General features: G+C 46.1%; 1 protein-coding gene across 2 annotated transcripts; it reads left to right on the plus strand.

Moving 5' to 3' along the window:
• The first annotated feature begins 934 nt into the window (after positions 1-934).
• LOC105479213 (oviductal glycoprotein 1) lies at positions 935-14,574 on the plus strand. 2 transcript variants are annotated; one of them, XM_011737104.3, is made up of 9 exons: positions 935-1,139; positions 2,135-2,191; positions 3,773-3,938; positions 4,425-4,549; positions 6,115-6,223; positions 6,327-6,512; positions 8,068-8,184; positions 11,642-11,777; positions 12,750-14,572. In XM_011737104.3, the coding sequence occupies exons 1-9, from the start codon at positions 1,060-1,062 to the stop codon at positions 13,328-13,330; spliced, it is 1,557 nt and encodes a 518-aa protein (XP_011735406.2). In that variant the 5' UTR covers positions 935-1,059; the 3' UTR covers positions 13,331-14,572. The 2 variants fall into 2 exon arrangements, with proteins under 2 accessions (XP_011735406.2, XP_011735404.2); XM_011737102.2 differs by lacking the exon at positions 935-1,139 and having other exon boundaries at positions 1,146-2,191; positions 12,750-14,574.
• The last annotated feature ends 586 nt before the right edge of the window (positions 14,575-15,160 follow it).

The raw sequence follows: 15,160 nt of genomic DNA on the forward strand, positions 1-15,160 counted from the left end.
ATGGGATGGGCTATAGTGAACGGTCAGAGGTCAGAGGGCCCCAGGGAGAAATGGTCAGAGCAGTGGTTCTGCAATCTGGTGGCACATTAGAAATTTTAAATGCTCGAGTTCCACCTTGGACCAGTTCCATCAGAATCTCTGCATGACCAGCCAGGATGTCAGTGCTTCTTAATTTGCAGCCAGGGTTGAGAACCACTAGCCTCAAGCTTTTTCTGGGACTTCTAAGACTCATCGTTGTCCCTGAGCAAAGCATGAGCATATACATGTGTTTATCAGAAGAAAAGGAACTTCTATCTAGCTCCACTGGTCCAACTTTAGAGACTAGGAAACGAGTGAATGGTGTGTGTGTCCCCATTTGTACGTCTGCATCTGCGTAAGGTGCTGTGTTGGTGGGCGCCCTTGCTAACCAGAGGGTGTGCTGTGGTATGCCACTCTGGGGAGGGTGTGAATCTCTGTGTGACTCCTCCCTTTGCTTCCCGCAGGGCTGGTGCTTGTGCTGAAACACCACGATGGTAAGGAAACTGTGTTTTCCCTTCCAGAGCCAGGGAGAGTCTCTGGCTGAGAAGTCCTCCACACTGAGTGTCCCCTGCAGCCACCTTTCCCTGGCTCCTCTGACAGGGATTAGGGATCCAACACAGTTTCTCAGAGGGTTTTTGGTCACCTGCTGTTTGTGTCTCTGACTGTGTGCCTTGGTTCAGACTTGAGAATCCATTCTGACCAGGATTTCACGAGGCATTCTCTTCTTCCCGAGACCTCAGCAGTGGGGGAGGAATAGAACCACAGTGTAGTTTTGAGGTGTACTTCAGGGCCAGGGAGAGAGGATGTGAAAATGTGGCCCGGTCTCTTGGGCTGCTGCGTTCACATTGCTTTCTGGAAGCTGAGCTCCATCCACTCCCTTGGTTTCTGTCAACTAATGTGTGCTCTCCCTTACCAGGTGCTGCCCATAAACTGGTGTGTTATTTCACCAACTGGGCACACAGTCGGCCAGGCCCCGCCTCGATCTTGCCCCATGACCTGGACCCCTTTCTCTGCACCCACCTGATATTTGCCTTTGCCTCAATGAACAACAATCAGATTGTTGCTAAGGATCTCCAGGATGAGAAAATTCTCTACCCAGAGTTCAACAAACTAAAGGAGAGGTGTGTTCATATTGGATGTGGGGGTGGTATTTTCAGATTTCACAGGTATAAGATAACAGTCTATTTCTCTTGTTACTCTTCAACTTTCCTCTATTTCTTCCAGTCCTAGCTTCCTCTCAAATAGGGGTCCAGAGCACCCCCAACTTGAGAACTCCTTGTCACAGACACCTTGAGCTCTTTCCTGCCTCCTTACTTTTGTAGTTGCTGTTGCCTCTGCCTGGAATGTGCTTCTCTCTCTTCTCTGCCTGGCAAAACCCAACTCAACTTTTGAACCTAGTTGTGAGGATTTTAGTTATAATTGCGGTTAAAGTGGGCCTACACATCCCTAATGCTCAACAAATGCTCAAGTTTTTATTACCGTTTATTAGCTATGAGCTACTCCAGGGAAGGGGCAGTGTCTGCTGTGTCGTTGTATCCCCAGTGGCTAGGTCAGTGTCTCACACAGGGTTGGTGCTCAGTAAGTGTTTGCTTACATTTTCCTCTCTCCAGAACTCCTGGGATCTCTCCGTGCCCAAGGGAAGGCTTGTTACTGCATTAATGGTTATAGATGGGCAGGGAACAAGTTCTATGCCACTAGATTATAAGCTCCCTGAAAGTGGGGAGCTTATCTGTGTTGTTCTCTGTTCTAAAGTGCCTAAAGCAGTAAATGGCACATAGACATTGCTCAATAAATATTTGTTGAATAGGAAAAAGAGAAACATTTTAGACTACTCTTTTTTTGGAAACATCATGGGGACATGTGTGAGTTTGGCAGACTTTGTGCAACCTTGGAGTTGTTGGGCTGTGATGGCCCTTGGGTTGATTGTTCTGTCTGTTTTTCTTTCTCTGTCCTGTGCTCATTTCTCTCCTAATATCACCTTCCTCCTTTTCCTTCCCTTACCTCCCATGTCTCCTGTTTCCTGTTTTTCTTCCACGGAGCAAAACAAAAGAATGTGGCAGCAGCTGCCCACTGGGGTGGAGGACCCAGCTCATCAACCCTCTCTCCCACATCATAGGAACAGAGAGCTGAAAACACTGCTGTCCATCGGCGGGTGGAACTTTGGCACCTCAAGGTGAGACTTTGCTGTTATTGTCTTCTCCCTGGGAGGGTGGAGCAGGTTGGCTAGATGTGAAGACAGAGGGGGAAGCCAGCGAGACGGGCGGATCACGAGGTCAGGAAATCGAGACCATCCTGGCTAACACGGTGAAACCCCGTCTCTACTAAAAAATACAAAAAACTAGCCGGGCGAGGTGGCGGGCGCCTGCAGTCCCAGCTACTCGGGAGGCTGAGGCAGGAGAATGGCGTGAACCCGGGAGGCGGAGCTTGCAGTGAGCTGAGATCCGGCCACTGCACTCCAGCCTGGGCGACAGAGCGAGACTCCGTCTCAAAAAAAAAAAAAAAAATGCTAAGCTTAGTGCAGGCACATAGTACATGTTCAGTATGTAGCAGCTGCTCGTGTTAGCACTTCAATCTCCATGAGGCAACGTTGAGATGACAAATTGCCTTCATATTTTCTGAAGAAACATTTCCCCTATTTCATGGCTGAGGCTTGGAGTAGAGGCCGTGCTTGCCTTGTTGCCTTAGAGGCATGAGATGCACAAGAGGGAGGCCTGGTGGACTGAGAGTGTGTGAGGATGCACTTTGCAAGATGGAGGAAAGATTTGGGGCAGAGGGGTGAGAACTAGCTCTGCCCAGCCCGGGCTTTACCTCTTCCCCTCTCTGAACACTCCCAGTGCTCCAGATACTGGGCTAGGGCTGTACATGCATTAACCCGTGAACACTTGGAGGAAGCTTACAAAGTGGTTGTATTCCAAACTGGTAGAGCAGAAAGCACAAGTCACGAGTATTAAGGAACTTGCCAGATTTGTCCCAGGTATTCCTCAGAGATTGCCCAGCAAGGAGGTGGCAAACTCACCATGGAACCCAGGTCTATTTATGAGTCTGGTTAATCTTGTAATCATGGCTCAGCTCAGGACTAACCCAGAGTTGCTTAAAGTTCAGCTCCAATAAGTTAGAATTTTTCCAAAGTGTCATCACTATGGAAGAGAAAACAACGTAAAATAGAAAAAAATATCAAACAAGCAATGAACAAAAGAACACACGATCAGGAGCCCCTTATCAGAGCACAGGCCTCTTGTGCCAAGTTATACAGCTCAGGCCCACATTAACTCATAGATGTTTCTGGACATGCTGGCCCTAGACTCATGTTCTCTCCCCTAATCCAGTCAGGTAGAAAATGTCAGTGCTAGGACAGGTTGTGGGAATTGAGTGGTTACCTATGAGGAGACAGCACAGAGAGGGGCGGTGCCTTGCCAGTAGGCATACCATGTTTTGGGGGGCAGAGCTGGACTGAGCCGTTTCTCTGCACCCCAGGCTACCTGCTTGGTTCTGTGCCTGCTGTTCCCTGTGCCATCTGCCCTCGGGGCAGTACGTGGTTTTCAACTTCTTTTAGCTGCCTGAATCCCCTACTCTTGGGTATTGAGCTCCTGGTGCTGGGAGAGGCATGGAAGAAGGTGGGAGAGTTTTGGAGATCTGCCTTCCTTTCCTCCAGCCACATCTGTCAGGCCCACCACAGGGCACCAAGCTTGCAAGGGGCCTTGTAGGAGGTTGTCATTCTGTGGATAGTGTTGTCTTACCCCTGGTCTCCCTGCAGGTTCACCACTATGTTGTCCACATTTGCCAACCGTGAAAAGTTTATTGCTTCAGTTATATCCCTTCTGAGGACACATGACTTTGATGGTCTTGATCTTTTTTTCTTATATCCTGGACTAAGAGGCAGCCCCATGCATGACCGGTGGACTTTTCTCTTCTTAATTGAAGTAAGTCTGGTCTGGAAGCGCCAGAATCCAGAAATGATTCTACTTTTATATATCTGGGCTTATGGCAGGAGAGGAGCATAAGTCCAGGGCCAGGGGCAGAAGAGGGTGACAGAATGTTCTTTTATTGTGAACCCCTGGAGGGTAATACCTGTAACTCCCCAAGGTTGCTCCTTTCTCTGCACCTGGGGCTTGCTCCAGTCCTCCAGCCTAAGGGATGCCTTCTGTGTGCAGCTTCCTGCACTCCCTCAGGCAGTGTCTTTCTGAGTTCCATGCTCCTGAGCCTGCTCGCCACTGCACGATTAAATCATTCACCACATCAGCCCTCATCTGCCTATCTCATGAGCCTGTGGCATGGCCCATGTCCAACTCACCTTCGTATCCCAGAGCCTGGCTCAGGAGCTCAGTAAATGCTTCTTAGATGACACTCTCCCCAGGCCCCACCTCTTGTTTGTCCAGTTCTCTGTGTCTTTCTGTCTTTCCTCCTAGGAGCTCCTGTTTGCCTTCCGGAAGGAGGCACTGCTCACCATGCGCCCAAGGCTGCTGCTGTCTGCTGCTGTTTCTGGGGTCCCACACATCGTCCAAACATCCTATGATGTGCGCTTTCTAGGAAGGTGAGTGTATATTGCCTTGGTGGGGCAGGACATTGGAGGGAAGCAGGTGTCTTGAGCTCAGAACACCAGAGCTTCCCAAGCACTGTTTTTGAGCTCACCATGTGCCTGCCCTGACGTCAGTGCAAGTTTGGGGCTGGGCTGAGGGGCATGGGTGGGGACAAGGGCTAGCTCCATTATACCCTGAGGGTTTCTTTAGACCTGAGAGGGAGGTGATGTAATATCTGCCCACAACAATGTTAGCACAGGTAGAGTCTTCTGCATAGCTTAGGAGAGAATCCCAGGGACCTGGCCTCTTTCTACCTAGAGTATGTCTGTAGACATACACTATGCAGCAGATGCTAGCATCAGAGATGGGTGAATTAATAATCACTGTCAGGCTGGGCGCGGTGGCTCAAGCCTGTAATCCCAGCACTTTGGGAGGCCGAGACGGGCGGATCACGAGGTCGGGAGATAGAGACCATCCTGGTTAACACGGTGAAACCCCGTCTCTACTAAAAAATACAAAAAACTAGCCGGGCGAGGTGGCGGGCGCCTGTAGTCCCAGCTACTCGGGAGGCTGAGGCAGGAGAATGGCGTGAACCTGGGAGGCGGAGCTTGCAGTGAGCTGAGATCCGGCCACTGCACTCCAGCCTGGGTGACAGAGCGAGACTCCGTCTCAAAAACAAAACAAACAAACAAACAAACAAACAAACAAAAAAAATCACTGTCACACAAACAAAAGTAGGAATGCCCAGTCACACCCATAATTCAGAGCAGTTCTTCATGCAAAAGTTAAAAAGCTAGTCAAAGAGCAGCACATAAATCTTTTTGGACATGTCAGCTCTAGGTATATTTTCTAGAACTTTGAGAATCAAGTATTTACAGAAGAGGAAACTGAGGCAGATGCAGACCAAAAGAGAAATGGGATGTTCCTGTGCGTGAGTGCACTAGAGAGTGGTTTCAACGTGGGAGGAGAGTGAGAGACGCAGGGGACATGGAGTGTGTTAGTGTTGATCTTTTAGCCAGACAGGATTGAGAGAGTCCTGCCCTCACCCAGCTGGGCAACTTCAGGCAAACTAGTTAACCCATCTGAGTTTCAGTTTCTTCACCTTTAAAATGGAGATGCTTACAGTACTTAGGGAATTAGCCAGATTAAAATTAAATTAGATAATCAGTGTAAACCCTTATCCCTGTAACCTGGTAATGATGAAAGCTTTATAAAGGAGGTAGGTTTCAATGGCTCCTGGAATTATGGAAAGACAAGAATAGACTGCTTTTACTCATGACCATTTGTGCAGTTGCCTGTTAGCATTTGTATCAGGCCTGAGTGTATTTTCTCTCATCTAACTCCTGCCTACCTCCACAGATACTCTCAGGATGCATAGATCCTCACACACAGCTGTTCCTAACCAGCTGTTTGTCCCAGTGGCAGGTGGATAGCACAGCATGGGTAGGCCCCACAGGCAGAAGGAGCAGGGAAGCTCTGGTGACCAATGTCTAGCTAACTAGCTAGATAGTGCTGTGATGATCTGACTTGAAAATCTGGCTAGCCCAGTCTTTAAATCTCTTCCTCCTGCCCCTTACAGACTCCTGGATTTCATCAATGTCTTGTCTTATGACTTACATGGAAGTTGGGAAAAGTTCACAGGACATAATAGCCCCCTGTTCTCTCTGCCTGAAGACCCCAAATCTTCGGTAAGGAAAGGAAAGATCTCAGGTGGCCCAGACATCTGTCCCCCTGAGCTCAGGCCATTGGCTCTTAGTAACAAGGAGGAGTGTGGATTCTTCTTACCTGCAGGCATATGCTATGAATTATTGGAGAAAGCTTGGGGCACCCTCAGAGAAGCTCATCATGGGGATCCCCACCTATGGACGCACCTTTCGCCTCCTCAAAGCCTCTAAGAATGGGTTGCAGGCCACAGCGATCGGACCAGCATCTCCAGGGAAGTACACCAAGCAAGCAGGCTTCTTGGCTTATTTTGAGGTGATGGGAATAGAATAGCAGTCTCTGTCTAGCAGTTAGGACTCTCCCACCCCAGCTGGAGCAAAGGCCAGGACAAGGGGCAATGGCAAGGGTGAGAGCTGTGGACAGGGCAAAGAGGGGGGCTATTAGGACAAGGGAAATCACTCTCTGGGGTATTTTCTTTTTCTTTGGGGTAAGTTATTTGAGCCCTTTGTAAGGTATGAAGGACTTGGTGGAATCTGGATGGAAGGGTTTCATTGTACCCCCAAAAAGGATCTTAAATGCTATACAGGTAAACCCTGACTTTCTGTATGGCCTAAATAAAAATCATTAATATTTGCCATATATATAGTTTCAAACATATGCAGAATTAAAAGAATAGTATAGCCTCTGTACCTCCTCCACATACTACTCACTCAGCTTCGATCATTAATAATTCATGGCCAATTTTGTCACATCTCTGCTGACTCCCTCCCTCCCTACTACTAGATTATTTTGAAGCAATTCCAAGGCATTCTCTACTACAGGTTCTTTCTCTCCACTCCAGCTGTACCCTCTTCATCTTCATCTCAACCAAGCTTGCTATTGAGTGGTGGAAAGAGACATGTTTCCAAGGGAATGTAACTAGCAGAGGTGACAATACTAGCCACACAAGTAAGTGTGTGGCTGTAGTGACCTGGAAAGGTGTTATGGAGCAGGTAGAGTTTGAGCGGAGTTTGAAACACGGGAAAATCCTGAGGGACAGGAATGACTAGATGGGAGGGACTTCCCAGGTAGAGGACAGCAGGTACAGAGGGACAGGGTGAGTACTTTAGGCAGTAGCGGAGGTGCTGCAAGTCTCTGCAATCTCTCTCTGTGCTGGATGGATGAGGGTGTTTTCCTGCTAATCCAATGAAGCGTTTTTAGGAGTGTGGGCAGAGTTGAAACAATGTTCTTGAAGGGCAAAGAAACTTTGATAGACACTTTAAAGCACCAAAAGCACAAAGGAATGACTTAGGCATTAACTTCTGCAGCACAGCTTGCAGACCTCTACTTGTTTGCGGCATATAGTTTCTAGCACAATGCTGGGCATCCAGTAGACACTCAAATGCTTAATTGATTGTAGCAACCTAGCTCTCCCTGCCTTCAAGAACTTCAAATCTACTAGAAGTTCAGGTGCTAGTTTGAGAACTACCTCTATGGGGCAGTTTGTGCTGGGATCTAATGAACAGGAGAGACTTGTTTGTGAAAACACTTTGAATGAGATACAGATTTGGTCAAGGATCAGGTATGTTACTCTTACGATTTTGGTACTGGCATTATATCCCTGGCTTGGTTTCTTAAGGATGTAATCCACTCTTTGGTTCCCTGTTTCCCATCATGGACAGTAGAGGAAGGAACAGGTAACAGTAGGAATTTATTCAAAATAGAGAGGAACTCATTTCTGAGTGGCCTCTCCATTCTCTCTTTGGTTTACCTTCTTCTCATTCGCTGGTGAGCGATTCTTGGGTTCTTTAACCTTGAGCAAGGAACAACTGTCTCCTGGTGCTTGTCTCCGTGGCACTTTCCAGAACTAACCTGGTGGTCCTCTTGGCAGATTTGTTCCTTTGTCTGGGGAGCGAAGAAGCACTGGATTGATTATCAGTATGTCCCATATGCCAACAAGGGGAAAGAGTGGGTTGGCTATGACGATGCCATCAGCTTCAGTTACAAGGTGAGAGCCTGGTTCTTTCATGCTCCAGCACATGGTTTCTTACTGGCTTCCATGGGGCCCTTTTCTGTGCAATGCATGCATGTGTATCGGGTGGAGGGTGAAAGGTGAGGATGATTAGACCAGGGGAGTTTCAGGCATGCCTACATTTTAGTTCTAACCAGGGTTTCATAATCCCATCTGTTCCAATTCTCTATTCTGAAGAGAAGGAATCTAGGTTCTGAGGGAATAAATAGTTCTCTCAGTTCTTACAGCTTTTTGATGATCTTTTTGGTCTCTTCCTTTCCATTTGGACCAACTAATTTCATAGCAGATAAATAACCAACACAAAGTAGATCATGGTAAGTGCTCTGTAAATATTACTGACACGTAGCAGAAATGAGGAAGTCTGGGAGGGCTTCCTGAGGGAGGTGAGCAGGAGTAGGAGAAGATGATGACATGGGGGAAAGGCTCAGTGGTGTAGAAAGCTTATAGCAGATTCAAAGAAGAATTTGGGTGAAGCAGAGGCTTTTTATAAAGGGACTTGAATGCTGGTAAAGGTGTTCGGTCTTCATCCTGTGGACATTTTAAGGCAAAATCAGGTTTCTACAGGTGGATGACCTTTAATTTTCAAACTTTTAGAACCAAACTGTGACCACCACTCTCCCTTCATGTAAGTGGTATTTTATGAAGTTGGATCTGGCAGGTTTTTATAGTGAACTAAAAGAGAACTGACATGCTCCAGCAGTTCCTAAACCTGCCTCTGTTTTGGAATCACCTGAGAGACTGGATACATGTATAAATCATGGTTCCACTCCTGAATATTCAGTAGGTCTTAGAAAAACTTTGGAAACTATTTTAGAATGCCTCCACATGTGATCCTTCCAAATGCTAAGTTGACATTTTGGGAGCTCTCGGGGGGGACACAGAGGTGTCCAAGCATGAGATAATGAGGGTCTGGACTAGGGTAGTTGGAAGGAACAGCAGTTGAAAGGTGAGAAATTGTCATAATGTGGCAACTGCTTAGTATTGAGACTTAAATAGAGAGAATTCACAGTTCTCCTGTTACCAGTGATGCAGAAATGCCAGGTGTCGGCTGTTTTGGGGGGCACGTTTGTGTGGGAAGCACCAGAGAGGAAGGCACTCATGAAGATTCACTGTGTAGCTCTTCTGTGCATTAACACTGGGTGAGGCCTGCTGGGGAGAAGACAGATAAAAGAGCGTGGCTTCTCCCATGTGGGATCTTGCTCTGTGGTTTGGGAATGGGAAGACACAAATAGGAAAGATTAATGACTCAACGCATTTACCCAATTGGATGGAATTAAGTCTAAGACCTGTAGGACGTCAGAAAGGGGATTGACCCCGTGTGTTGGGAGAGGCCCTGGGATGAGCAGCAGAGGGTGGTCTTGCTTTGAGGTGCAGTTACTGTAACTTGCAGAACTAGGTGAGGGGACATGAAGCCAGGGTGGGGATGGTTAAGGGATTTTGACACAGAATATCACAGCTAAAAGAGACCTTGGGGATTATTGTTGGGAGATAATTATACCCTGGATTTCTCAGAGTTCCTGCACAGTTTGAGGATTTTGGGCAAAGGAAGCAGACAAGCTATACTAAAAATAGAGAGCTGCTTTCCTCTTTCCCCCAGAGCCATTTGCTTACCTTCGCAGGGAGGACTTGTTTATGTTCCAAGTTCTCTCCTCTCTCTGGAGGGAGGAGGGCCACGTAGGTCAACCATTCTATAAAAGCTCTGAGTCTCATAATTTCAGGGTTCTTCTCTGTAGCGCAGACCCCACTGTACATGCAGGTGAATTGAACATCTGACTTTCATCACATCGTCCTTTGGGTAATTGGGACATGGAAACTGACTCAAGGTGCTATTCTGGCTATTTTGTTTTGTTTTTTTTTCTGTGAATAATGAATGTTCTGTCCTCTGATCCAGAGGTCTGGGGCTTTGGGGTATGTGAGTATGTGTGTGTGTGTGTGTGTGCATGTGTGTGTGTACACACAAAACTGACAGGCTAATTTGTTAGCTTGTAAGTAGGATAAAAGTCTCAGGAACTTAACGGTATCAGACTTAATGATTGGGTTCCTCCTTCCTCTTATTTTACGTTTGGGGAAAGTCAACCCCTGAAAGCAGCCAATTGACTTGGCTAAGGCACACAGCTCTTTGGACCTGATGGAGTCTGTCTTTTCCATCAGACTTGACAGAGCGCTGGCAAAGTAATAATAAAACCTGGACTTGAATCTAAGCTCTGCCATTTAGTTGTAGTGGAGGTTTTAAAAAGTGTGGATGAAAGCCTTTATTTTCTCATCTGTGAGAAGAATATAATATTTTGTGCTCTACTGCATTTTATAACATCACTGTGAGATAAGGAAATGAATTTTAAACAGTAGAGGAACATCTACAGTTCAATATGATAATAATGCTGATTAGTGAGGCGGGGAACCCAGAGGGTTAGTAGCTAACTTTTATTGAAGATTCGCTATGTGCCAGGTATTGATCCAAATATCTTATGCATAGGAACTCTTTAGGAAGGCTTATATAGCATTCCTATGTAACATAAAAACATAAGATTCACCTTTTTTTTTTTTTTTTGAGACGGAGTCTCGCTCTGTCGCCCAGGCTGCAGTGCAGTGGCCGAATCTCAGCTCACTGCAAGCTCCGCCTCCCGGGTTCACGCCATTCTCCTGCCTCAGCCTCCCGAGTAGCTGGGACTATAGGCGCCCGCCACCTCGCCCGGCTAGTTTTTTTTTTTTTTTTTTTTTTTTCCAGTAGAGACGGGGTTTCACCGTGTTAGCCAGGATGGTCCCAATCTGCTGACCTCGTGATCCGCCCGTCTCGGCCTCCCAAAGTGCTGGGATTACAGGCTTGAGCCACCGCGCCTGGCCAAGATTCACCATTTTAACCATTTTAAAGTCTGAAATTCAGTGGCATTAAATACTTTCATATTGTTTTATAATTATCACCACTATCCATCTCCAGAACTTTTTCATCTTCTCAAATGGAAACCCTGTGCCCGTTAAACAGTAACTTCCCCTTCCTCCTTCCCCCATCCCCTGGCAGCCACCATTCTATTTTCTGTTTCTGTGAATTTGACTACTCTAGGTGCCACACATAAGTGGAGTCATACACTGTTTCTTATTTTGTGTCTGGCTTATTTCACTTAGCATAGTGTCTTTGCGCTTCATCCATATTGTATGTAGTATGTGCGTGTAAGAGTCTTTTGGGTCTAAAAATGTTGAACATGTTATTATCCTCTTTTTTTTTTTTTTAACAAATGAGGCAGTTAAGGCACATAAGGGTTACATAACTTTTTCAAGATCCCATAGCTAATAAGCAGTAAAGCTAGATTCAAATGCAGGCTACACTCCTAACCACTCTGCTACATTGCTTCCTGAGGGACTATCTTCAGTTTTTTGCCATTGTACCCAGTCTGGAGAGTGCCAAGTACAGAGGGTTGACTGACTGTTACTTTTACAGGCGTGGTTTATAAGGCGAGAGCATTTTGGGGGGGCCATGGTGTGGACATTGGACATGGATGACGTCAGGGGCACTTTCTGTGGCACTGGCCCTTTCCCCCTTGTCTACGTATTGAATGCTATCCTGGTTCGGGCTGGTAAGTAGCTGTGACCTAGAAGCTGGGGTTGGAAGTTGCATAACCAGGCACTGGGTGAGTCCCTTCTGCTAGATCTAAATGCCTTGGTGAGGCAACATGACATCGAGGGGAGAGAAAAAGCTTTGCCAGGCCGATATGTTTTCCAGTCTTTGCTGGGATACTTGGCCCTTATTTGACCTCTTTGAGTTTCCTTTGTTCTATCTAAAATGGGAATAATCTATATACTCATGACATTATTATAAGAGCTAAGTGAGCTATGGAATGAAAATTCTCATAGTTAGCACTCAATATATGTTATTTCTTTCTTTCTTTCTCTTACTCTCATGGGCAAGGGCTGAGGGAATTAGGTTTCTTTTGGTATCTCTTTTTGATGGTAGAGGCTACCCTGGCAATTAGGAAATGGAAACTAGCATGCAAGGGGTGAAGCATCCTTACAGATGGTTTATAATCCTCATTTTATGGGTAATGCGACTGGAGCTCAGTCAGGTCAAGTCTTTAGGTGGGCCCCAGTCTCATTGTTCACAGCATGCTGTCTCCAGCCTCCTTGCTTTGTTCCTGGTGCCTCCTACAACATAGAGACATAAGAAGCTTCTCCTTGAGGATTCATCAAGTAATTCTTTAGCATTAGGCCTCGAGGGCAAGGTTTTGCTGATGGTGCAATCAGAGATGTCACAGTGAGGGCTTGAGCACAAGGAATGGGTGGGCTCCTTTCTGGGGTCATTCATGGAAAATGTAGCAAATCCACTGAGTGCCTGTGGGTGTCTGGGACCTGTGAACATGATGGGGTCTGGAGCAAGGCTTCTATGTGGTGGGATTTCATCTATGTCCTCAAGTAGGTATAGTAGTAAATCTTCCACTTCTGAATTTTTGGAGCAGGTACTTGAGCGGTGGAGTGGTTCTAGTTCTGCCAGTAATTAATAGGATGAGAATGAAGTGGTAGGAATCTCATTCTTTTCTGTTGATTTTCTTTAGAGTTCAGTTCAACTGCTTTACCACAGTTTTGGCTGTCATCTGCTGTGAATTCTTCAAGCACTGACCCTGAAAGGCTGGCTGTGACCAAGGCATGGACCACTGATATTAAGATTTTGCCCCCAGGAGGAGAGGTTGGGGTCACTGAGATCCATGGAAAATGTGAAAATATGACTATAACCCCTAGAGTTACAATTGCGACCCCTACAAAGGAAACTGTATCCCTTGGAAAGCACACTGTAGCTCTAGGAGAGAAGACTGAGATCTCTGGGGCAACGACCATGACTTCTGTGGGTCATCAGTCCATGACCCCTGGAGAGAAGGCCCTGACCCCTGTGGGTCATCCATCTGTGACCCCTGTGAGTCATCAGTCTGTGAGCCCTGGAGGAATGACTATGACCCCTGTCCATTTTCAGACCGAGACCCTTAGACAGAATACAATGGCCCCTAGAAGGAAGGCTGTAGCCCGTGAAAAGGTGACTGTCCCCTCCAGAAAGATATCAGTCACCCCTGAAGGGCAGACTGTGCCTTTAAGAGGGGAGTATTTGACTTCTGAGACAGGTACTCACCCCCAGGATGGGTAACTTGGGTCTTTAGAGGGAAGCTGAAAACAGGATGATGCTCTCCTCCAGCCCTGTCATCCAGCTCCCAGAACATACTCCTCAAGCTTTTGACAACCACTTTGTTCCTGTCTATGGAAACCATTCCTCTGTCCACTCAGTAACCCCTCAAACAAGTCCTCTTTCTCTAAAAAAAGAAATCCCAGAAAACTCTGCTGTGGATCAAGGAGCCTAAGCCCTGCTGGTGTCAGAAACCAGGGAAAACCCTTGTCTTTTCTTCTGAGTGACATGCTTCCTCATCCCGGAGCAAAACAGGCATCAAAACCACAATAGGCCAATCTCTTTTCCATTAAATAAACTGTAAACACAAGAACCCACCGAGTTCTCTGAGATTCTTTTCTTGAATCGAACTCTGCAACTCAGTTGTTGGCTTCTCCCTTTCAAGGTCATTTTCCCCACTGCTATTTTTGGAAAGACAGAGTTTGTGTCTAGTCTACAATGATGCTATCCTGTGTGGATTATGTGCTTCCTTCTTTGTTATGAGCAACTGCTCCCTTCACTGTTGGTTGGAGCCAGAGCCTCTTCTAGAACAGTTTCTGCCACCCTCAAGGGGAGCTGAGATGGGGAAGGGGAAGTTGAGTCTTCCAATTACATTCTCTCCTTGGTAAAATCCTGTTTTCCCTGAAAAAACAACCTCATCTATTCTTTCCTCAAGAAGTGTTTGAGGAAAAGGTATAAAAAAGATACTTTAAAAATTATTTTCTTATAGTATTACCTTCACACTTCTGCTTGGTCTCCTCTAGAAACACCAGTTCTCACACATTAAACCTTTAATCCACCCAGGGAACATTTTCCTAGGCATGACTGTCCCTCATAAGTTGCTATAGCCACTGGATCAATTTCTAGCCCTCCAATTCTATGAGCTAGCACTACACAGAGTGGGTGTCATACCTATCATTATGTTACTTTTTCTTTTGGAAGTGTAGCCTCCAAGTCTTTAAGCTGGAGTCTGAAATTAACATGTCCATAGGATCAGGCACCTGCCATTGAAGCATGTGAAAGCACATGGCCATTTGCTTAACAGAACCTAGGTCATATATGAAACCCTTTTGCCTCCACAAAAAAATTAGCTGGACATGATGGCTCATGTCTGTAGTCTCAGCTACTTGGGAGGCTGAGGTGGGAGGATCATCTGAGCCCTGGAGATTGAAGCTGCATTGAGCCACGATGGTGTCACTGCACTCCAGCCTGGGTGACAAAGCAAGACCCTGTCTCTAAATAAATAAATAAATAAATATTTCTGATGAATCTGTGAGTTGTTTTTCTGCCATCTTCTGCATGCACTTTATTCAAGGGCAACTTGCCTTCCAGTTTCTAATTTATCTGTGTTTTTTTCTTATTTATAAGCTTCCTTGAACTTCTCTCTTAGCTATACATTGATTGAGTCTTCTGTCTTTATCCTCTAATCCAAAGCATAGATCAATGGGTGGTCAAGATTCTTGCCTCTATTTATGATAGCTGTTAGTTGCAGATAATGGAATCCACTAAAGTTAATTTAAGAAAAAAGACATTAGATGGTATTAGAGTTTCTGGGAGGATCAGGAAACCAGGATGGGATACTATACATCTGGAAATAACATGTCCAGGAGATATGGATGACTCACTTTTTAAGACATACTGTTAAAGGTCTCAGATTTTACCCTACTTGCAACCTAACAACCTAGCCTTTTGCCGTGTGTGTATGCACACTACAAAAAACAAGACCTGTGGGTCAGAGACAAGGGAATTTATTATTAATAGCAAAAACCAGAACAAAATTTTTCCCAGTTCCACAAGCTACAAGGGAGATGCAAT

This window comes from Macaca nemestrina, chromosome 1 (genome assembly GCF_043159975.1).
Source record: "Macaca nemestrina isolate mMacNem1 chromosome 1, mMacNem.hap1, whole genome shotgun sequence".
Classification (NCBI taxonomy): domain Eukaryota; kingdom Metazoa; phylum Chordata; class Mammalia; order Primates; family Cercopithecidae; genus Macaca; species Macaca nemestrina.

Excerpts from the sequence above, each read along its gene's own strand:
- LOC105479213 (XM_011737102.2), top strand. The coding sequence starts at position 1,869 with ATGGGGACATGTGTGAGTTTGGCAGACTTTGTGCAACCTTGGAGTTGT. Across the intron at positions 3,939-4,424 it reads CTTTTCTCTTCTTAATTGAA|GAGCTCCTGTTTGCCTTCCG; the intron begins GTAAGTCTGGTC and ends CTTTCCTCCTAG. Across the intron at positions 4,550-6,114 it reads GATGTGCGCTTTCTAGGAAG|ACTCCTGGATTTCATCAATG; the intron begins GTGAGTGTATAT and ends TGCCCCTTACAG.